A 24,349-nucleotide genomic window follows, 5' to 3' on the forward strand; every position below is an offset into this window, starting at 1 on the left:
GTGAACTTCTCTCTCTCTCTCTCTCTCTCTCTCTCTCTCTCTCTCTCTCTCTCTCTCTCTCTCTCTCTCTCTCTCACACACACACACATACACACAACAGATCCATGTAAGCCTCTAGTGGATAAGTTCAATTAACAATGTTAAGAGGGAATCAGGCCCTCAATATTCTATTGAAGTTCCAGCTCTCAGTAAAATATGCTGCACAAAAATTAACTGTAAGAGCCAGTAGTCACTAGTCACACAGATATTTCTACAATATGACCGGACAAGCTATGTGACATGGATTCAGGTGCTGATTCCTTGTGGGTGCAGACATGTGGGTAAATATTATATCCCAAGAAAAAATTACAATGCATACTCTATGAACATTTTACATCTTCTAGATTCTTTCTTCAGATTATAATGAAGTTCCCTATTTGCATGTATACATACGTACACATGCATGCAGGCACACACCAAGTATCTGTAAATGCCACAAGTGCGGATTATATATATGCAAAAATTCAACCAGATCCACAAAGGAACCTTGTGCTATTAATAATTGTGTTCTACCATGTGAAAAGCTTTAAAAAATGCATGATTAAATTGAATCAGAGATACCAAGCAAATAGCTGGGAATACCACAAACAAAGATCTTATTGCCTGCCTGTATATTACCATATAGCAGCACCCACATGAATGTGACTAATGATAGCCTAACTTTAGATAGGAGCATCTACCGAATGCAACACGATGATGCCATCAGACTAGAAGTACTTGTCATATAAAAAACTAATAATGTGTTATCCAAATTATAGACTATGAGATGACGTTACCTTGTGCAAGAAGTTCCAAGTCCAATTTATAATTGCTGGCATTATCAAGCCTAGATATGAGAGCATATTTAAGTGTGGATACTTTAGTCTAACTGACAAGTGCTGTACTAATGAATTTTTCATTTTCATCACAAACACATCATATAGAAAAAGAAAAACCAGTTGATTCTGAGATGGTTCACTATATCAGAATAATAAAATGCCACTGAGCGTGCTATTGTTGAGTTGGTTTGGTGTTTTGGACTTCCTATCTATTTTTAGAATTTATTTAAACACTATGTAGTCAAAGGCACCGATTAGGTGCCTAGTCAGGCTAATCGAAGGAAAAACTAGGAATCACCCAGATTCCTAGTTTTCCCCCTTCAGGGGTACCAATTTTCCGGCCTAGGCGCCAACAAGGCACCTATGTGGGAAAATCGGTACCCTGCAACTTGTTATGTGCATTTTTTGATTTTTTTTTAATTAATTTGTTATGTGTGTTTGTTTATGTAGATGTGACCTATGTAGTCAAAAGTGCTAGGCAGTGCCTAGTCGGTAGACCCCTAAAAAGACTAATCTAGTCGGTACCCCAATTAGAATATAAAAAAGTATACAAAATATACATAAAAATATGTTTAATTCTTTTATTAATAAGATGTTTTCATCACACAAGTACAAAATTACACATGTTTTCACAAAATATATTAATATACATAACCAGAATATACATATATATAATTGTACACACACACACACACAGATATATATATATATATATATATATATATATATATATATATATATTCAACTATTCATAGCATATTCAGTATAATCAACAAAATATGTTTTCAGCCTTTCACAGAAGCACAATACACATACATATATAAATAACATATTACATAATCCATAATACTAAACATGCTTTCAGGCTTTTATAGAAAAACTCATCAGAAACAAAGTAACACACACATATATAAAAAAACATAATCAATTAAAATTAACTGTGCATTCTTTCAATGTTTCACGGAAAAAATCCCAAAAGCAAAGTAACACACACAAACACATATATATAAGCATGGTTACATCATTTCACAGAACAAATCACACGAAAAAATGCACATATATATAATTATATATATAAAAAACAGGATATATAATAATACTAATAAATGACTAAACTGCCCTCGTGTCTAGGTGGGGACAGCTTACTCGCCGACTAAGTGCCTTAATTGGTGCCTAGTCGGCAAAATTGGTACCCTTTAAGGTACCCACATAGAAACTGAAAAGTCTAGGCATTTTACTTATGCCTAGACCGACTAGGCAGACTAGACAGTGCCTAGTCGAGGCTTTTGACTACATAGGATGTGACATTGAATTGTTATGTGTGTTTGTTTATTTATGTAGATGTGTCTTAATTTTTTGTCAGGTTTTCTAATACAACAGGTTCACTGTGCAGATGCGCTTCATGATAGTCGTATTTTGTACTTTGTGCATTTGTTGATTAATTTTATGTTTGATACATCTTTGTTGTTAGTCTTAATAATATTTGGGCAGGTTTTGTAATATAACATGTTTACTATGCTTGACGATAGCAATATCTTATGCTTTGTGCATTTGTTGTTGATTAATTTTATGTTGGATTCATGTTTGCTGTTAGTTTTAACACTTGATTTAAAGAATTTAGATTATTTTTAAATTATTTGGCATTTGTTGATAGTTGTCTTTGCTTATTCAATTGTTTTTAATATTTGGGCAGGTTTTGGAATGTTGGACATGTTTTTTTTTGTCTATTTCTTATTGTTGATTGATTTTATGTTGCATACATGTTTGTTATTAATTTTAGCAGTTCATTTGCATATTTTTTATATTTTTTTAATTTTTTAATTAAGGTACTGACTAATCCGACTAGGCTTTTTAGGGGTCCACCGACAAGGCACCGCCTAGCGATTTTGACTACATAGTTTAAACATCCTTAATTACATTGAAACAGCAACAATGATGCTCAAACTGCAATACATCATGAGAAGGGCAAACGTATCAAAGTTGACTGCAACATCCTTTGCTACTATTTTTATGCTGAGAGAGAGTCAGTCTACAATAAGAAAGTATGCATTGAAAGGTTTTTGAAGAGTCTTTCTCATATATATATATATAGGCAAATGAAAACCTCCCCCATGGAAAACCCTCCCGAACCTCCCCAATGGCTGTTTTATTGGATTTTTGTTGTTGTTTTTTTCAAAATTTCAACGGTACAGATGTGATCTATATGCTTGTTTTTATAGGAATCAGTTCTTAGAGCATTTGATTCCGATGCATGGATAGGTTTTTATAAGTTTGAAAATCAACAGCGTACAATTTTCATAAATTTTCAAGGCTCCAAATACCTTTTTTTATCCAAATTTCATGATCAAAGTGTTGATTTATAGTAAATCAATCATGTTGAACACATCTGTATGGTCAGAATTTTGAAAAAAACACAAAAAAATTTCCATTGGGGAGGTTTTCATTCCCCTATATATATGTTTGTGTGCATGTGCAGGTGTGTGTGCTCTAAACCATCTTTAATCTAGTGTTTTACACCATTGCCTTGAAGCCTTCTTGTGATCATATATAGAGTTGACCAATAACCAATTTACATACACCATTTTCATCTTCAACTTTGATATAACCTTTAGCTTGAGACATTTAAATGTTTTAACCAAGATCACTATTAAAGAAAGTCATTTTGATGTCCATTAGTTAAATCACAGTATCATCATAGGTTAGATGAGACAAAAATAGCAAACTTGTCAACTGTGAGTTCAGTGCATTACTCTCAACTAGATTCTACCCAACCCTAGGAGGACCAACATGCCCACCTAGGCAGCTTCTAATGCTTTTGAATAAGCAGTTTAAAAGGATTCTCTTAGTTTTTATAATTATGATTGTTCTTCACCTGGATAAGCATGGTTTTTGTCAACTGATATTTGTTCAATTTTCCCTAGAATTTCCTGCATATCTACACGAGCACACATATGTATGTACATAATTGTCTTAGCAAAAAAAGGACAAATTGCCAAAAATTGCAGTCAAAGTGACTAACTGTAACAAAGCCATAGGAATGATGGAGTTTACTTACTAGATGAATGGGAAACAAACCTTAACTGCTACTTCTTGAAAATCTTTCAATACTGCATGATGTACTTGAGCAATCGATGCTGCAGCGATAGGTTGTTCATCAAATACCAAGAATCTGATATAGAAATTTAGACCCTGGAATCAATTCAAATTCAATTTATTTTTATGTAAACATTTTTATGTGGAGCACCATTTATGGTATCCAAGCATAAGTTTTGAGAACTAGGTTAGCACCATGTTAATCAAATGGAGCCTTAATATAAAACAATTGTTTTTTGCTATAAAAAATAAATTATAACATGGCCCTGGCAATACATCTGGAAAGAGTTTTGGGTCAAATGTGATATCTAGGCCTAGAAATCATGCTATCTTTAACTGCAGGTTCGCAGGTTCAAATTCCACTAGAGGCTACCCACCACCTAGGCTATAAAAAAACCAGAAATGACATATTAAGTGAATCATTTGACAGCCCACAATAAACTAAAAGCAAAAGCAAGTTTAGACAGTTCAAATGATCCCTTAGAAGGGGATGTAATATCTCGTAATTTTTCCATAATTTTTTAGCTTAAAAATATAATTTTAATTAAATATTTATATTTAATATGACAAAGTTGTGGAAAATATTTAAATATGAGCTGATGTCAACCTGGGTCTGGGCATGGTCCAGGGCCCATTGACAAGATCCATATATGGTAAGAAAAATCTGTGAATTTATTTATTTTTAACCTTTAAATTCGAGCAAAATTCAGGTTAAAATCCAGTTAAATTCAGACAAAATTTAGGAGCGAAATTGATCTCAGACCATAGTTGGATCTGTTTCAGAAGGTACATCTCGTAGAAGACCTGTTTTATCGAATTCGGATATCGGTTGGTTTAAAAAATGCATTTTTCTCAATTGACCGGTCTATATTTTTGGATCTTTTTCAGTTTGTATCATTTATAATTGGACGGATGTTAATATGGATCTGGACTCAGTTTAGGATGCATATTGACTAGTACCCGGTAGGGGTGGCAATCGGGTCGGGTCGGCGGGTCAGCATACCTCAACACGAACCTGACCCGTTTAATAAACTGGTCGGCTGTGGCAAACACGAACCCGACCCATTTATTAAACGGGTAACCCGACACGACACGGTTAACCCGTTTAATAAATGGGTCGGATTCGGGTAAACGGGTTGCGGGTCGGGTACGAGTAAACGGGTAAACGGGCGGGTCAGGGTCGGATAAACAGGTTGGCGGGTCGGGTTCGGGAAAACAGGTTGACCCGCCCGCCTAACCGTTTAGTAAACGGGTCAGCCGGGTTGGCGGGTTGGCATACACCTAACACGAACCCGACTCGTTTAATAAACAGGTTAGGCGGGTCGACCCGTTTACGACACGAACCCGTTTAAGCCAAACCCGAACCGAGCTAAGAAGCGGGTTGGCGGGTCGTGTCAGATTTTGCCACCCCTAGTACCCAGTCTGGGTTAAGATCTAATTGAAATTGGGTATGGATTTGGATCATGGGTCCAACCCGAACCCATAATGCATCCATACCTTTTTAAAAAACTAAAATGAATTTAAACTTTAAAAACATAAAGATGAGGTAGAGTTCTACCTGAGGTAGAACTCTACCCCACTTAATCCACTAGAAGGGGGCATCCCCTCCTAGTGTGGAATATTCCACATGATAAGGTAATAAAAAAATAATAATAAAGGATAATGGTAGGTAGAGTTAGAGTTCTACCATGGGTAGAACTCTACCCCTCTTTATCTAGAACTGAGCATCCCTCTAGAGAGTCTCTCTTGTTATAAAAAGGGAAAAATAGCCTCTCTCTCTCTAGAAACCATCCCCTATAGAGAGAGAAAGAGAAAAGAAAAGATAAAAGTGAAAAAAGTGAGCAGAGGGAGAGAGAAGAAAAGAGAGAAAGAGAAGAAGAAAACGGCTCCTCCTTCCTCTAGATTTTTTTTTTTGAATCTGCAAATCAAGGTATGGGTTTCTCTTTTTCCAATAAAACAAGGGTATAGCATGTCTTAAATCGTGCGGGTTTAAGAGCAAATCATATCTGAAAATTTTTGCGTGCATATTCCATGTATTTTTATATTCTTGATGCTTAAATTCATGTTTTTGCATCCATGAACATGTCTTAAAATTGCTGCATACATATTTCATGTATTTTTTATGTTCTTGATGCTTAAATCCATGTTTTTGCATTCATGAACATATCTGAAAATTTTTGCATGCATATTTCATGTATTTTTTATGTTCTCGATGCCTAAATCCATGTTTTTGCATTCATGAATATGTCTGAAATTTTCTGCATACATATTTCATGTATTTTTGACGTTCTTGATGATTAAATCCAAGATGATGTCTTGATGTTTAAAAATATACATGCAAATTTTCATCATGTATATTGCTTATATTTATGATGTCTTGATGTTTAAAAATATATTTTTTACATCTTTAATCATGCTTGAAATTTTCTGTATATATATAAAACATGTATTATTGCATTCTTGTTCATGCATATCAGCCTGCGATTTGAACTGATTTCGCAGCATGATATATATGTATATCTTGTCTGAGTTGTGGATTTATTTCGCAACTTGAGGTACATGTATATCATGCCTACGTTTCGGGCTGATTATATTCAGATTGTGACAGCAATCATGCTGTCGGCATGATGTTGTTCACACTCGTGATGTGACAGCATACATGCCGTCAGCTTGTTGTTGTTCACGTGTGTGCAATGACGGCAACATGCTGCCAACATGTTGGTCATACAAGTATTGTTCAAAAATATGCATATTATTGTTTATACATGCATATTGTTGTTTACTCATGTAAGTGATAATGCATAAGTGTTGTTTATACATGTAACTGCACACATATTTTGTTTACTCATGTAACTGATCATGCATAAGTGTTGTCTATACATGTATCTGCACACATGTAGTGTTGTTTATGCATTTAGCTGACGATGCATATTGTTCATGCATATCGCTGTGCATACATATTGCCAATCATACGTGTGGTTGTTCACACCTATTGTTGTTCGCATTGGTACTGTGACAGCAATCACGATGTCAGCATGATGCTGTCCACAGTTGTATTGTGACAGCAAACATGCTGTCAGCGTGTTGCTGCCCACATGTGTGTAGCGATAGCATATGGTACTTGTGTTGCTCATATACGTATGCAGCAACAACAGGTATGTTATATTTTTGTGTGTGTGTGTATATATATATATATATATCGCTGCAGTCATCTTTGTGTTGTGATTGTGCATTGGGACTGCAGTCAATGCATTTGAAAATATATTTTTGTTGAAATTGTGGAATTCGATCTGTTTTGTATAGTCATCTAAATTTGAGATGAATAGATGCTTAAACTGGTCAATTTTAAAAGCTGGGTTTTTTGCTAATGTGATGAATTTGGTAAATTGCATTTATTCATTTGCCAAAAAATATGCCTTAATAATTAGAAATTGTGAACATAAGTTTGTATATCTGTGTGTGATTTTTGTTCACTGAAATTTTGCAATGACATGAGTTATTTATGAGAATGATTAGTGGTTGTGTGTGAACCACCGATGGGCCTATGTAAGCCAGGAGCATGTGTTGCTCATATGATATTAAAATTGTTTATGCATTGCAAAATGATTTCTGAAAATACTGGTTTTTCCAAAATTAATTACACTGTTGAATTGTTAGGGCAAGGGCCTGAATTTGTTATTGCATGATGATTTGCATAATTGTTCTTGTATAAATAACTCTTAATTGATTAAGATAGTAAAAGAGACCAAAGAGTGTAATAATATTCTTCTTTGATGTCCATTTGATAGTGTGAGAATCTTGGATGATGGTTGTTGGAGACTGTGAGGATACTAAAACTTTGTGTGCAATTGTTGTCCCCAAAAACCCGATTTGATGTTAATGTGCTTCCCCATATGGTATGGCGCATCTAGTAACCCTGAGTTGACCCATGTACATGGATCAGCCAATAGGTTGGTACTTTGTTATTTGAGGTTTGGTCAACCCATGTACATGACTTTAATCATGTACCCAACATACTGAATACGGGTTTATCTCAGGTCTGGCCAACCCATATACATGATTATGATCATATACATGGATCAGCCATCATACTCATAACATGTATATTTCAGCTTGGCCGACCCATATACATGAATCATGTACATGGATCAGCCCTAGCTATTGGCTTGATAATCAGACCAACTATGATATGTTTATTGTTGAGTTGTTGATTCATATACATGAATCTGATCCGTGGATTGCATAATTATTGTTATGGTCGATACATGTACATAATTCTAAGTACCCGCAAGATAATAAATAAACACAATTATTACATTTTGTGCATTTTACTTCATGTGGAACTTGCATTGTACTCTGCCAGAAAACACTTATGTTGATATGTGATTATTTGTGTCTTGAATATGATCTATGAAATTAATTGTCTCATGTGGTATTCATCTAGTTATGTCATGATATAGAATTGTCTTACATATGCTGATATATGTAGAATTGTATATCCTTGGTACTTTGTACACATGAATAGACATGGTAATCCTACTGTTCAGACTGGTTGTAGCCTGACCCTACTATTTAAACATAGGAATAGACGATGTGGAGCGGTTGCGGGATGTTGTAGGGGCCTTGATGCATGAATTTTTTATATTCCCGGGATAAATTTTAAATAGTTTAATTATTTTCATTTAAACTCTTGTAATGAACTTATAATTTTATCTGATGTTAGACTTTTGAACATGTAGAATGATATCTTTGATATGAATGCATGTGACGTGCCTGAGACGTTTGACCCAAAGCGAACTTATTATTTCCATTGTGTTTCAAAAAAAATATATTTCACAAATTTGGGTTAAAGTTTCGAGGCGTTACAAGGGCATTCTCACCCTAGGCTGTCATATTGACATCATCGGGCATCCTCACCCTTGCCAACCACCGTCAGAGCATCCTCAGCTTAAACAGCCACCGTCAGAGCATCCTCACCCTAGACGGCATTACTTGGTATACCAAGACGCAACAGCTCACAATCCCCGATGACCATCATCCCAGGTTTCCAAAATCCACATAGGGCAACCAAAGAAGAACAATGACTATGTTGTTTGGTCTCTTTTATCATTCTTAATTCATTAAGGGTTCTTTACATAAGGACAGTTATGCAAATCAACATGCATTAACAAATTTGGGCATTTTTCCTGTCAATTTCAACAATGTAATTAATTCGAAAGCAATATAAAACAGTTTTGCAATGCATTTAAAACTTGTTATATCAAGAGCAACACATGCACCTAGCCTCCAAAGACCCATCAGTGGTTCATACATAACCACTACACAATTTAATGAAATTTAAATGGCATTGCAAATTTCGATGAACGTCAATCACACATATATATACCAATTTGTGTACATGGTACACAACACCAATGCATATTCATGGCTAATGAATGAATGCATATTGTAACAAACAAATCAGATTTTTCATATCAGCCGAAAAATCCAAATTTCTCTAATTGACCAGATTCAGCATCTATTAACTTCAGATTTGACTAAATATTCAAAACAGATCAGTTTTGACAATTTCTATTGGAAATGAGATTTTTAGGCATCTTAAGAAAAATTCAGGTTTCAAATTAATTTCCAAACCAGATTTTTAGCATTAAATTTGTAGCTTGATTGCTTAAGTTCAAACAAAAACAGTTTTGAACTTTTGATGAAAGTTCGGATTTTTATTTCTTTAAGAATCCTCGATTCCAATACACATTAACGAATTGGACTTGTGAATGAACATGCAGTCCGATCCATGCAACAGCTCTAGGATCACATCAACCCGGTTCAGAATTAGCATGATAAAACAAAAAACTGATTTGATTAGCCATATAGGAGCCAAACTTTATTTAGTCAAAAGAAATCAGACTTTTGAATTAACAGAAACTTAGGCTTAATTTAGAAAAATCCTTATTTAAGACCATACTTAATAAAGGTTCCAATTAATAATCAGATTTATCAAAATAAGAGAAGCTGAATTTTATTTAATATGTCAGTTAATCCAAAGCATCAACAGCATGCCCGATTCTTACAATACACCCAGCCAGCATGCAGAGGGCATGACAGAACACAAAATCAAAAGTTGTACAACATCAAAGCATGGTACAAGTGTAAGTAAGGTTCATTCATAACAAAGATTAATGCAAATCAAAGTAAAGAAGGCAGATTTCAAGAAAACTAAATCTGAACGTGGTCAACCTGTGCATCTAATTATTTCTCAAAACAAACATATGTTAAACATAGTTTTCTAAACACATGATAAGCTGTATATACAAAAAGTCCAGAACACGTTAATCTGAGCCTACAAGAGGCCAGAACATGTGATAAACCAAAGGGTTGCTTTTTAATGGGTCTCAATCCACAAATCCCACGTGAATCTGATCTTTGAACAGATTCTTTGGGCTTAACACAAGGACCCAACAGAAATCAAACATACACAAAGCAAAATATTATATATTTGTTCTGGGGCCTGACCTTAACAATAAGGACTGCCCATTCAGACCAGAATTAAACAAATTAATCAAATGCAAATCTATTCAGCAGCTTACAGAAAATAAAAAAATCAGCAGCATAAAACTAACAGCATATATATAGGCTGGAAAAAAAAAATCATCTCGATCACAATTATAATAGGTTCAGAAAACTGTCGTGAAATGCAAACCCAATACAAGCTGCGATTTTAACCTAGCCTGCTGAAACCGAAAACCCTATTAAGATCGGTTTGATTTTAGTATTAGCTTTCTTAACCCCATCTGGTTCAACCCATGTTTAGCTCCTCATTCATTGGAATCAGAGAAGAACCCGTACCTTTGCTGATATGCAAAGAAAGGAGATGAAGAAGAAGATGTTGAGGGAGGAGAGGCTCACGCCTATTTTATAACCCAGCTAGGACTCCTCTTCTAAAGGGACGTCCTTTACAAAATAAATAGAAAGGGTTCTATTTCCTTAATGAAATAGAACTCCCTTCTAAACAAACTCTAAATAAAACTGTATATATATATATATATATATTATCTTTATTACTATTATTTACTTTTAAAAGCTTATTTACCCTATTACAAATGGACCGTGGATCTCAGCCCAAAGGGTCCAAGATCCATATCAGGATCTAGGTTAACGTCAGCCACCATATACATAAATTATATATATTATATTATTCTAAACAATGAAATTATAATTATTTTAATAAAAACTACATTTATTAAATTGAAAATAGGCTCAAATTTGCGAGATATTACATAAAGAAGTGGATCGACAAGCACATTGTGAAAACTAAGATACGTCTAGGGATTATTACATGATTAAGCAGTTAGATGCACCCTTCTAATTACAAACAAGAATTAACATGGAACATAAAAAATGGTACTGCAAAGAGAAGCTTACATGTCAGACAAGTCCCTGTGGAAACTTTGGATCAGAACTTCTCTTATCAACTCAAAGTTACATGGAACTACCTGACTTGCCATAGACGCAATATGTACAGATAAGCAGGTTTCCACAGTACATAAACAAGCAACTCTTGAACTTGCCAACATGTACCTGATCTTGCAGAGAGGAAAGAACTGACGAGTATTCCTTTGGTACATGTCTCAAGGATCCAACAAATTGACCAGCTTTGATATATAACCCTTTATTGGTTTCACATAGTTTCAAAATTCTCATAGCTGAACGAAGATGAACCTGAAATGCCCAACATAATCATACAAATATTTATGTTACAATAATGCATGTGGGTTGAATCTTTTCATGACAGAGCCCATCAAGCAATACTGACATATAAGAGGTATTATTAATTCTGAAATAGGAAAAAAGATGAATAATCACTAACAAATTGACAATATAGATACACTATTTCTTAACATGCCTTTCAGTGCATCAAATAAATTGAGAAGTTTACTGGAACATGCTTCACATCACACTATCAAGGTTCAAAAACCCTAAAACTCAACACAACTAAAACACCTCCAGAAATTTGGCCATAACAAGAAAATTTCTATAACTATTTCCAACATTCCTATCGGCTCCCTTTCAAACCAACTATATTTATCAAAGCACCAAGATTTAAATGTACAAATGTAGGAAAAGCTAAAACATTCTCCATTTTGGGAATGAAATGGTAATATTGAGAAAAAAAATCCATAACATTCCTATAACCTTAGTCAAATCTTGCAGTTCTTCCTGATTAAGGCTAAATCGGAATCTCCTATGCCTACAAAAAGGTTCTAGGCCATCAGCGTGAGCATCAGTCAGAAGCACCAAGTTAGCAACACTTGCCTCTGATCTATCAGTGAATCCTAATTTTCCTCATCTTCCCCTTTCAGAAAGGTGATGAAGCTTTGCTGACATGGTGATTTCAGGTATGGCGTCTGATCTACTTTTTTCAACTACACTTAAATTCTGCCCTTTTAAACAAATATTACACATCAGGGATCACTATCCCTGATGTGACAATAAAAGTACTTCAGCAATTCATGTGAATCGTTTTAAACATCATAACAAAGAATGGTATTCATCCCAGTCTACACGTTAGAAAGGATACTTATCTTGGTTGAAAAAATCTAGGGGTGGGCAACAACCCAAGCTTCTCGTGAGAAGTTCCAGCTCAGCTCACTAAAGGCTCAGGTTGAGCTTATTGATCTAATAAACAAACCAACAAAGCTTAAGCTTGACTAGATGCTTGTTTAGTGAAATGAGCCAAGCTCTAGCCTGCGCTTAGGCTGGTTAAGAGTTTCACAAGCTCTTATAACTTATTAAAAAAATTAAATATGTAATTTCAGATTAGAAAGAAAGTTCAAAAGGTACAAAAGGTTTGAAGGTTAGTCTAAAATTTTTAACTCACCATCATTAGTTTCTAAGAGTAAAACTGTCATTCTGTTAAATATCATGGAGATACAGAGTAGTATATATGATACAGCCATTCGCATGGACTTTCCATTAGGAATAGTATATATGGAGAAAGAAGAGTAAAAATGTGATATCCATGTGGCATAGGACCTAATATCCAAAATTCAAGATGCTAGAATTCAGAGATTGACCAGATGCAGAAAATAATGCCTAAACCTGTGAAGAAGTGTCAAACACCCATGGAATAGAAAATAACTAGCACACAGATGGATGACTTTTTCTGCAGGTTCATCTAAGAAAACCGAAATGATGTTGCAAAAGTTTTAATGCCCTCTCAGCTAAAAGTCAAAGCTATAATAAAGCTAAATATTTGTACCATATCATGACCATGCATGACTTAGAGACACCATCTATAAGTGGGATAGCTATGTGAAATATACTTGGAATTCTATTACTGGCATTCAAGAGATAAAGGTCACTTTAGATGCAGTAGTTTGACCTTGAGTTAGAAGTTTAGAACTCTAATTTGCAGTGTAGTAAATGGTTCTAAAAATTAAAAAGGAAAGAGGACTGCAGAAAGATTCAGAGATCAATTAATAGCAGAGATGTACATGCAGGATCATGATTTAGATTATGATGAAACTTCAATACAGTGACAAAGACAATGCCTTGTTCTTTTCTTGGCCACAATGTGTAATTTAGGGATGCACCAATAGGACAACAAAAGTGCATTCTTGAACTGGAAACTTGTTGGGAAAAACAATAAGAAATAGAATACCCAGTTGGAATCAGATATGTAATATCCTATTTCATTAAGTAATGAAGATTCAGCAGCAGCAGTATATGCTGCAAAATATTCAGCATTAGCAGACATTAGTAAGCTAAATCTATTCCAATATGATTATACTAAGCTTAAACACACATCAACATCAGGTTTAAACTTTAAACCTGAAACGCAATCCATATGTATAAAGCACTCCTGAAACTACTGGCTGTTAAATTATGCAATGTAATATATATATTTTATATATATAAGGTAATACATATACATATATTAATATATATGTATATGTATCTACTTATTATATATATAAAATATATATTTCTAACTGTTTAGCCGTAGGGGTAGTTTAGTCTTTTTACCAACATATTCTTTTTAGAATATGTTTTTGTAATTTCCTTTTTCTTTTTTCTTTTTTATTTTTGTTGTTTTTTGTAAAAGGTGGAAAGCACCTTGGAGGGGCCCACCATCTAGTCGTTGGGCCCCTTCCAACGGTCACATTTGTGACCGTTGGAAGGGACTCCAACGGCTAGAGGTGGAGCCTCTCCAAGGACTCCACCTCCTCTATTTAAAGGGGCTCTCCCCTTGTGTATGATTTAAGGCTTTGGGATTAAAGCCCAAGCTTGTGTTAGTGGAACTTATGACTTTTGGGTTCGTATTTGTGCATTTGTGAGTTTGTGTTGTGCATTGTGTGCACAAGTGTTTCAAGTGTTCTTGTTGGGTGTTTGTATACGCATTTATTTCCAAGAATATTGTAATATTGTTCGTAGTATCTTGTTGGAGATACTTTCACACTGGCTACCAGGAAGTATTTGAGATTGAATCTAAAGCACAATTCTATTATCAAATATGATTCTAGTCTAAATTTGAGTATAGTACCTCACCATAAAGAATTAGTATCCTTGAATTTTCAGAGAATAATTCCAGTTAATAGTCTAAATAATGTAATATACATATCTGTGCAGAAACTAGTCAATTTATATCCTTAGGAACAGTCGGAAATTCACTTTAAGTACATACAATGACACATATGAAGCCATCAACTGTCAAGACATTTAAATCTAAGATAAATTATATAAAAGACTTATACTAGTTTGATCTTTAAATACACAGTTTGAAATAATTCAAATCCAACACATTCTAATATCTAACAATCAGAAACATTATAGTTCAGTTTATTAAAAAAATAGTACAAGTATACCTGTATGCGGGAAGTGATGGATGAATTAAGAACACTATTTGTAAAATTCACGTGAACCAAGAATTACCGCATCCAATCAAAGTACCTTGAGGCAAGAGCAAATGTCATCTCAGACACTCTTTGATCCACTACCAACTCCCTTTGATTATGGCTGATGTAATGACCCTCTCTTTCTTGGAAATTGTGAACCCTTTTAAGGTTTTGCTTGCTTCAAGCAAGAACCCTAGGGACAACAAACCTAGAGAGAGGTCAAAGCACTACGTAGAACTTTAATCTCCGTTACAGTTGGCTAACTTAGGAACATGCAACTCTAACCAACTGCTAAATGGTTCAGATCAATTAATTGCGTGAATCCAAATGCCCTTAACGGGTAATATCCCATCTGATAAATGGATGGCCCATCTAAATGCATTAATCGAGTCCAAATACGTCAATATAATTGAAAAGCTGAAGCTGGATAAGTATAACATATTAAATATCCATTGTAATCATTTAGAGATATGGCCTAGACTGTTAATGGATCCGACTGAAATAGATCTGAATCCAAAAATCTAGTATCAAATTAGCTATAATCATAACTGATCCATGCAATTTCAAAGTTAGAGTTGGAAAATGTTTGAAATAACAAAATTCAATAAAAAGAAATTTATTTTGCTAAAACTGAGAAAAACAAATGGTTCTAGAAGATCCAAATAAGCTTTTGTGCAATTTTTTTAAAACAAACTATTTAAAACCTTAAAAGAAATTTATGAGTTTGTAAAGCTTCTGAATCCCTGCAATGAATCCTAGCCACTGATACCACATGGCCCTGGCCATATTAGGTTAACCCAAAGTGCATGTCCTTATTCTAGTTTTCAATATTAAAGAAGTCTCACCCATCATTGTGAGTGGTCAGCCCAAATGAAAACGAATATATTCCTCCAAGCCAAATCATGTTCAGATAAATCAACCTGAACACTAAAACTGAGCATGAACCATCAACCTACAAATAAAGATTGAATAATTCTAGAACAAGAAGAATCAATGGAAGGTCATAACATACTACTACAACCGCACAGCAACCAACCATAGCAAGGGGTCACCTCTCATGGTCTACTAATAGGACAGCAGGTTGATTCTTCACATAGATACAGTTACCACAAACTTAACCACGACCAATCTTATTGTGATCATTGGTCGTTCAAAGATCTTCTTACAAGATCAGGTGATTTTAACAATAACTTGAAAATGCGCGTTCGAGATTGTAAACCAATGTTTCTAACCATGATAGCAACATGTATAGCACCCTTTTAATTCTTTTTTCTTGATATCAGTGCATGCAGTTAATGCCAACAACTAAACAAGTATTCATGAATATAATGATGCTCTTGAAGTATGCAAACTTGTATGGCATGGTGACCATTACAATGTTAGTGACGTTTTAATCTTTAGACAAGTTTGATGAAGATAAATTTGAAACTCATGTATACAATGACACTCCTGATCAAAGAGTGTATATCAGAACTCCTGATGAAAGAGTGTATATCAGAACTACAGACCTCTAACAAGTATAGTTGAACCAAGTATGAGTTATGGTGATCAAAGGGGCATGCCCATGGTCCAATATTCTTTTCCACGTTCTGATCTAACCTACAGTAAACTTTAGTGAAAATGACGATATAAGGATAGAGAAAGAGGCTTCAATTAATGAAATTGTTATGTGGGTATCTTATATTCTGGAACCGCTTTGATCTATGACATGATATGAAAATATTTTGGTGATCATATGATGTGTGGCTGGGTCTAGGTTAGGGATTTTATGGGCTTAGGTGGGCTAGGTTAGGTCAAGGTCTAAGTCAGTCAGATTGGGGTAACAGGGTTTTGTTTTTCTGACAGGTTCCACTAGAAAGTTCACCATGCCCAAATGGTGCCACAGAAAATTCCCAAACTTTAAGGGAAGTTTCTAGGCACCTTGGACTAGCTAGGGTTAAAAGTTCAGATGCAGCTAGGGCAAGCCACGGGTTTTCAGGGTTTTCTACAAGCAGACCAGGTTTTGGTTCAGGTAGACCCGGTTTTGAAAATTAATTTCTCATAACAGAGAAATCAATAAATCAGCATTTTTTGAGGGTTGAAAATAGATATCCTAAGAAAGTCTGGGTCAAAATTTCAGACCCAAAGGCTTTATGGTTTGGGCTGTGTGATTTTTCTAAGTCTGACAAAAAACTGGTTCTGTCAGAAATTCTGTTTGAGCATATTTGGGTTTAGGGGTTTCTAAACTTGGTTTGGGGTTAAGACAAGGTCTTGGGACGACTTACTGAGGTTGGGTTCAGTGGGTGATGGTCTGCTCCAGTCTTAGAGCAGTTGGGGAAGGGCAGAGCTCCACGGTTTAGGCTTGAGAGGGTCGACACCGCCGTTGTTGATGTTGACTGCACCGGTTGGTTGGGCCTAGGTTGCATCCTTGGTTCACTTGGAAGAGCAGACCCACCAAGGATCAACTCGCCCAAGAGTGAAAGGACTAGCCCTTAGAAAGAGAGAAAGAGAGAGAGAGAGAGAGAGAGAGATGAATCTAGGGGGGTAGGGACTCGCAATAGAGAGAGAGACACGAGTCAAGAGACTCGAGCTAGAGAGAGAGGCATCCTTAGAGAGGGACGTCATCTAGAGAGAGAGAGAGAGAAACAATTTTGAGGGAGGGATCAAATCTGATTTCTTTCATGCCTTCACACTACAAAATGAGGCCCTATATAGGCCTAGGGAGGGCTTTTAAAGCCTACACAATTACAATCAAAATTAAATAGAGAAAGCCTAATTCTAGTTAACACCTTGAGAGCATAGGCTAACTTTGGGTAAGCTTACTTGGAACAACCCTAAAATTAAGGTCTACCTCCAAAAATAGGTTCAGCTCTTCGACTCTCTCTTGACCATTTTTAGGGAGAGCCTCAAGAGGGCTACAGGATTTTCATGGTCTCCAAAAAATAGGTTGGGGCTCCCAAGGGGTGAGTCCCACTGAGTCTTGAACAGAGTTACCGGAAGCGCCTAGGTAAAAGGGGAAGCGTGCTTCGGAAGCGCGAAACGTCGCGCTTCCGAAGCGTGAGGAGAAGTGTCCCCCTTTTATGGGAAGCGTGTTTCCCTTTTATGGGAAACGCGCTTCCCATTTATGGGAAGCACGCTTCCCCATTTTTTCCTTTTTCGCTTCCGGTTCGCTTCCTAGGTCGCTTCCGAGACGGTTCGGAATTTTCTTCTAAGTGGTCCCACGCTTCCCCGCTTCCTAAATTTTTGAAAGTGCCTCGCTTCCCGCTCCCGCTTCCCGTATCGCTTCCCGCTTCCCGTATCGCTTCCTGCTCCCGCTTCCTCGACTGGTAACTCTAGTCTTGACCTCCATTAATAGGAGGGGGTGTCCCACAGGTGGTCCCCACTAGTTATTTATTGCTGGCCTGATTAGGTGGCGCCCCTAGGGTGGGTCCCATGACTTCAAGGGCTTGGAGCTTGGTCTACATCATCCCTTCCTCCTTAAGAATTGCCTAGTCCACTAGGCAAGGGTCTGGTCTTCTTGATTCTTGCTTCTTTCATTAGCCGAGAGAGAGCATCGTGACATAGTTCTCGGAGCTTTTCTTGTACTGGAGCTCAAAGTTATACCCCATCATCTTGGCGACCTACTTCTGTAGAAACGGGGTCGAGATGTGTTGCTCCATGAAAACTTAAGGCTTTTATGGTTTGTGCGGACCACGAAGTGCCTTCCGAGCAGGTAGGCCCTCCATTTCTCGAGGCCCAGTATAATTGTGAGCACCTCCTTATATGTCGATAGAGCCTCAATTGGCGAGGCTCTTGTTGATGAAAGCTAGTGGGTGACCTTGCATTAATATGGCTTCAATCCTGATGTCACACACATCGGTTTCCACAATGAATACGTTGGAGAACTCGAACAGAGCAAGCACTGGGGCCTCGCATATGTCTCGCTTGAGTTTTTCGAAAGCGAGCTCGGCTCCCTCCAAGTTTTTCTTGGACATTGTCGTTAAGAGGGCAGCAATGGCTCTGTAGTTTCGCACAAACCTTCTATAGTACCCGGTGAGTCCAAGGAACCCTCACAAAGCCTTGATGGAGGCGGGCTTAGGTCAAGAGAGCATTGCCTCTATTTTCTCAGTGTCCGCGCTAACACCTCGCTCATCCACAATATGGCCAAAGTAGGACACGCAAGGGTTGTCTAGAGCTGCACTTGAATCGTTTCACCACAAATTGATGCTCCTTTAAGGTACGTAGGACTACTCTAACATGCTCTAGATCATGGTTGCCAGTTGAGGAAGCGAGAGCGGGAAGCGAGGCACTTTCAAAATTTTAGGAAGCGAGGAAGCGTGGGACCACTTAGGACCGATTCGGGAAGTGTCTCGGAAGCGACCTAGGAAGCGTCTCGGAAGCGACCTAGGAAGCGTCTCGGAAGCGAGGGGAAAGCGAAAAAATAAAAAAATAAAATAAAAAATACAAAAAAAATTGAAAAAAATAGGGGAAGCGAGGGGGAAGCGTGCTTCCCATTAAAGGGAAGCACGTCCCCCATTAAAGGGAAACGTGTCCCCCATTAAAGGGAAGCGCGCTTCCCAAAAAAGGGGGATGCTTCCCCCCACGCTTCGGAAGCGTGACGTTTCGCGCTTCGGGGAAGCGCGCTTCCCCTTTTAGCTAGGCGCTTCTGGTAACCCTGCTCTAGATGTTCTTCCCACGTTGGACTATAGACAAGTATGTTATCGAAGAACACGAGGATAAACTTTCTAAGCATTGGCCGGAAGACATCGTTCATGACTCTTTGGGAAATGGTGGGAGCATTTGTTAACCCGAAAGGCATTACGAGAAATTCAAATTGGCTGCAATGAGTCCTAAATGCGGTCTTTCGCCATCTAAATATGACGGTACCCCGCTCTAAAAACAATCTTTGTGAATAGTCGGGCCCCATGCAACTCAATAATGACTGAAATTGGATGTTTGTCTTTTGAGGTTACCTCAGAGAGAGCGGTAATCAACACAAAATTGCCTGGTGTTATCCTTCCTTCTTCCTTACCAACGAGACCGGTGATGAGTAGGGGCTGGAACCTAGTCGTATTACCCCACTATCATGTAATGAAACAAGGTATACACAAATACAATGCCACTAAAGGGCTAGAAGGTGCACAATCACAAAAGCCACTTATGGGCAAAATACACAAAGCCACAAAGGGCTAACACACAAAATACAAAAATATATAACATTTATTTATGATAAAAATGCACACAAAATGCATAGAATACAAGGGACTCAAGGTCCCATATTTATACACAGAAGGGGGAGTGAAAAGTTCCCAATATAGTTGTTGGGAGCTCCCAATGGCTAGAATTCTAGTTGTTGGGGAGCCCCCAATAGTTATATTGTCAAGGACAATAATGCCCTTAACAATATAACAAAAGGCAAACAAAAAAATAAAGAAGAAAATAAAAAGGAAAAAAAATAGTTTAGCCCCTAATGGGTGGTTCCTATTACAAGAGTCAAAAGACCAAAATACCCCTAGAGGGTAAAACAGCTAGGCATAGGCAACTACTCCCCTGTAAGCTTAGGGTCTTAAAAATATACATATATATGTATTTGGACATATATATAAGGAGCACCCATATTCTAACATCCTCCTCAAACTCACATAATCACAACCGAGAGTTTGCCAAGAAGAAAGTGGAATCTGGGAGAGGGCAACGCCTTAGTAAAGAAAGTCAGTTGATACTCGATAGTACCTATGGTAAAGTGATGGTCTTCTTCAGGAATTCTTCATGGACATAATGGAAATTCAATTCAATATGCTTTATTGGCTCATAAAATGTATGATTGCTTGCAATATAAACGACACTCTTGTTATCACAGCATAATCTTGAGGGTTGTAAACTCCCAAGTCTTCTAGTAATTGTCGCAACCACACCATTTCAGAAGTTGTCGTGGTCATGCACGATATTCGGCTTTTATAGAGGACAGGGACACCTTTTGTTGTTTTTTGCATCTCTAAGATATCAAGGAATCACCTACAAAAATACAAATTTTGGGGATTAAGCGACAATCATTTACATATCCTCTTCAATCAGAATCAGAATATGCATTTACATCTAATGGGAATGAAGATAATAAAAATAAACCATGATTAATGGTATTTTTAACATATTTAACTATCCTCATTACAACACTCATATGTACAGGACAGGGACAATATTCGGCTGGAATGTAATGTAGTGGGAGAATGCTGGAATTGACTAGCAATATGAATAGCATGAGCAATATCAGGACGAGTAATAGAAAGGTAAGTTAGGGTGCCAATCATTTGGCGATACAAAGTTGGGTCTTTCAGAGGTTATACATCATCTTTCTTCATTTTTGCGTTGATAACCTCTAGCGTGTCAACACCCTGTATTGTACGATGCACTTGATACGGGTAGGATACACACCCAAAAGTAATGATGTGTATTGTATGATATGGTACGATACTTACAACATTGGTTCTAAATGTGGTCAGTGTTCCATCAATTTTGGTTTTTATTTTGTACACCCAGCTACACCCTATGGTTTTCTTTCCTATATGTAAGGATTGAATCTCCTAGGTTTTAGCCTTTTTCTAAAGTTTCTAATCTATGTCACACGGACTCTTCTAACAGGGCATCGCACCCCAGGCGGGTGCGACACTTGGACATAGCATCCTTTGTGTTAGGTGAAGTCAACCGCATTGAGGTCCATTTCTATCCAAAAGTAGATTCAGTTAACCCTAATCAATAACATTTTTATCTATATTATATATATAAATACATAAATGCACACAAATAGACATAGTGTTAACTTAAAACTATTAAAAATATTTATATATATATATATGTATATATTCTCCCCGCACCCCTACACCCAAATTTTTTTAAAGTGCTGCATCGCCACATCCGCACCCGCACCTATGTGACATAGCTTCTAATTCATTATTCATGACTTCAATTCATTCATGGTGATTTTTGGCTTCACTATAAGAGAATGGTTCAACATATGAGTGAATGGTCATAAGACAAGCTCAATAATTGGGTTCAAATGACTCATAGGATACGAACCTACTAGGTGCTTAGGATATTCTCATAGATCTTCTAACACAGGATTGATCCATGCCTTGGCTTTGGAATACCTCTCTAATGCACATGGCGTGGATGGTCTCGAGTATGACTAGAATAAATTTGTATTTTATTGTGAGGTTCAATAATAGGAATATCACTTTCATGAGCATCATGAGTGTAATCATTGTCACTCTCATGCATATCATGAATATCATTACTTTCATTTACATGATCATCAACAAAAATCGAGTAAAAAAGAGTACTCACATGGTTTCTTAGACTCAATTGCTCCAAAATCATTTTCCCTTTAAAGAAAAGTTACATTTCTTGAAACATAAAGTTTGTCCTTTTCAATATAATAACACCTAAATCCTTTTTGGTTTTCGGCATAGCTTAAGAAAACACAAGGAATGACTTTGGCGGAAAGTTTATCATTTTTGTTAGAAAGGACAAAACATTTACAACGAAAGATTCTTAATCTTTTATAATCGAGAAGGATTTTAAATAGTTTTTCAATAGGAGATATTTTCAAGAATTATAGAAGGCATTCTATGAATCAAATAGACCATTGTAAAAGTTGCTTCGATCCAAAACCTTTTAGGAACATTTTGGATATTAGAAGTCCTAGTGGTTTCAATAATGTGCTGATGTTTTTTTCGGCTAACCCATTTTGTTGTGGGATGTAGGGGCAAAATCTTTGATAAATAATCCATTGTTGATCAAGGTAATTTTTAAAATCATTTGATAGAAATATCCCTTCGGAATCAAATCTAAATATTTTAATGGAGGTTTTAAATTGATTTTTGATATAACTATAAAAAAATTTAAAACAATCAAATACTTCGGATTTTAGTCTAAATATGCCTAATATAATCCATCATCCACAAATATAACATAATAAGAAACTCTTCCTTTAGACATAATTGGTGTCGGTCCCCATACATCTGAATGTCTTAAATGTTTCTTTAGATATTAAATGTTTAGGTCCAAAAGGTAGAGATTTCATTTTTTGGAGAATACAATCTTCACAAATCAAATCTCTTTTAATACAATTTTCAAGAAAAGGGAATAAATACATTTTTGACATACTTGGATGTGCTAATCTCCGATGCCAATTTTCATTATCTTTCTTTTCAACAAAATTACAAAAAACTTGATTGAATAGTTTTAAATTGTTTATATAGTAGAGATCCCCTCTTCTATGGCATCACCCAAACGACTTCTCGGATTAGAGATCCTATAACAAGCAATCATTAGATGAAAAAGTGACCTTACGTCCATGGTCAGTTATTTGAGAAATGGATAGGAGATTTAAATTTAGTTTAGGTAATACTCTAATGTTTGGGATATACAAATTTTGGTTAATTTTAGAAGAGTTTTTCAAAGTTTTAAAACTTTTGATTTTCAAAGATGTTCCATCGGCATTTGAAACATAAAAATCATTGGGGTTAATGTGATATTTGGATAGTAGCATGGACCCATTAGGAGTCATGTGAAACTAAGCACCGGAATCAAAAGTTCAAGAATTCTTATCAGGGTTCATGCATGTTGAGACGGCCGCATTGGTAAGAGAAGAAGTTTGAGCCTTGAATAGTGGTTGGAGAACTTCCATGAGTTGAGCAAGTGACACATTTTTTTAGCCTTCATCTACACCATCGTTCTCGCTAGATGGCCCCATAGAAGCCACTTCCTTTTCATCTCTTCAGTCTTCTCTTCTCCTCTTTGAGCAAAATGGCTTTATGTGACACGGCTCATTACAAAAATGACATTATTTTACTACTCTTCTTGTATTCATAGTCATTTGAGCTTCTTGCATAATCATTTGAGCTCCTTGCCTCCAGGAGGCTTGTAAGTCCTTATGTGATTTTCTTGACATAGCAAGCATCAATTTTTCATATTTGATAAATGAGGATTTCTTAAATATATTTTCTTTCATAGCCAGTTCTTCTAGAGTTTCAACTATGGAAGAAACACTTTCTCTATCAAGAAAGGCCGATTTAGTCCCTTCAAATTCAGGTCGAAGCCCATTTACAAAGTGATAAAAATGCTCTTTGTTGATTTGTTTTTCACGAAGCTCTGGACTATGCCACTTGGGCTCTAGGAGAGCTAATTCATCCCAAATGAGAGAAAGAGCATTGTAATATTCTCTTACTCTCATATATCCTTGGGTCATGGTCCTCACTTTCTTTTGGAGGTTACATACATGGGCTATATCCCTTTAGATAATACATATCTTGGAGATACTTCGAAGCATCACTAGCATACTCAAATTTTGTCAAACTAGAGTATTTTTTATTTCAACGCTATTAATGAGTCATCCCATGATTTTGGAATGACCCATCTTCTACCCCTTCCATCTATTTTCGTAGTCGACAATGGCTTTGTTCATTTATTCTCCTTGAACTGCTACTTCTTTGTCGTTTTCATTCTTGGTAAGCATAAGCTTTGGTTCATTTTTGGATCTGTCCACCAAGC

General features: G+C 36.4%; 1 protein-coding gene across 3 annotated transcripts in view; it reads right to left on the bottom strand.

Moving 5' to 3' along the window:
- LOC149816601 (Protein kinase superfamily protein) overlaps window positions 1-24,349 on the bottom strand; it is a 122,010-nt gene that overhangs the window by 92,170 nt on the left and 5,491 nt on the right. For 2 of the 3 annotated variants that reach the window (XM_089988120.1, XM_089988119.1), the window contains exons 3-5: window positions 11,526-11,666; window positions 11,370-11,440; window positions 3,933-4,026 (exon numbers count right to left, since the gene is read on the bottom strand). In XM_089988120.1, coding sequence (XP_089844246.1) covers window positions 3,933-4,026; window positions 11,370-11,440; window positions 11,526-11,666 — 306 coding nt within the window. Of the gene's footprint in view, window positions 1-3,932; window positions 4,027-11,369; window positions 11,445-11,525; window positions 11,667-24,349 lie in introns of all 3 variants that reach the window. The other variant, XM_089988121.1, reaches the window with a different exon arrangement.

The sequence above is a fragment of the Nuphar pumila genome, chromosome 14 (genome assembly GCF_984573655.1).
Source record: "Nuphar pumila chromosome 14, dmNupPumi1.hap1.1, whole genome shotgun sequence".
Taxonomy (NCBI): domain Eukaryota; kingdom Viridiplantae; phylum Streptophyta; class Magnoliopsida; order Nymphaeales; family Nymphaeaceae; genus Nuphar; species Nuphar pumila.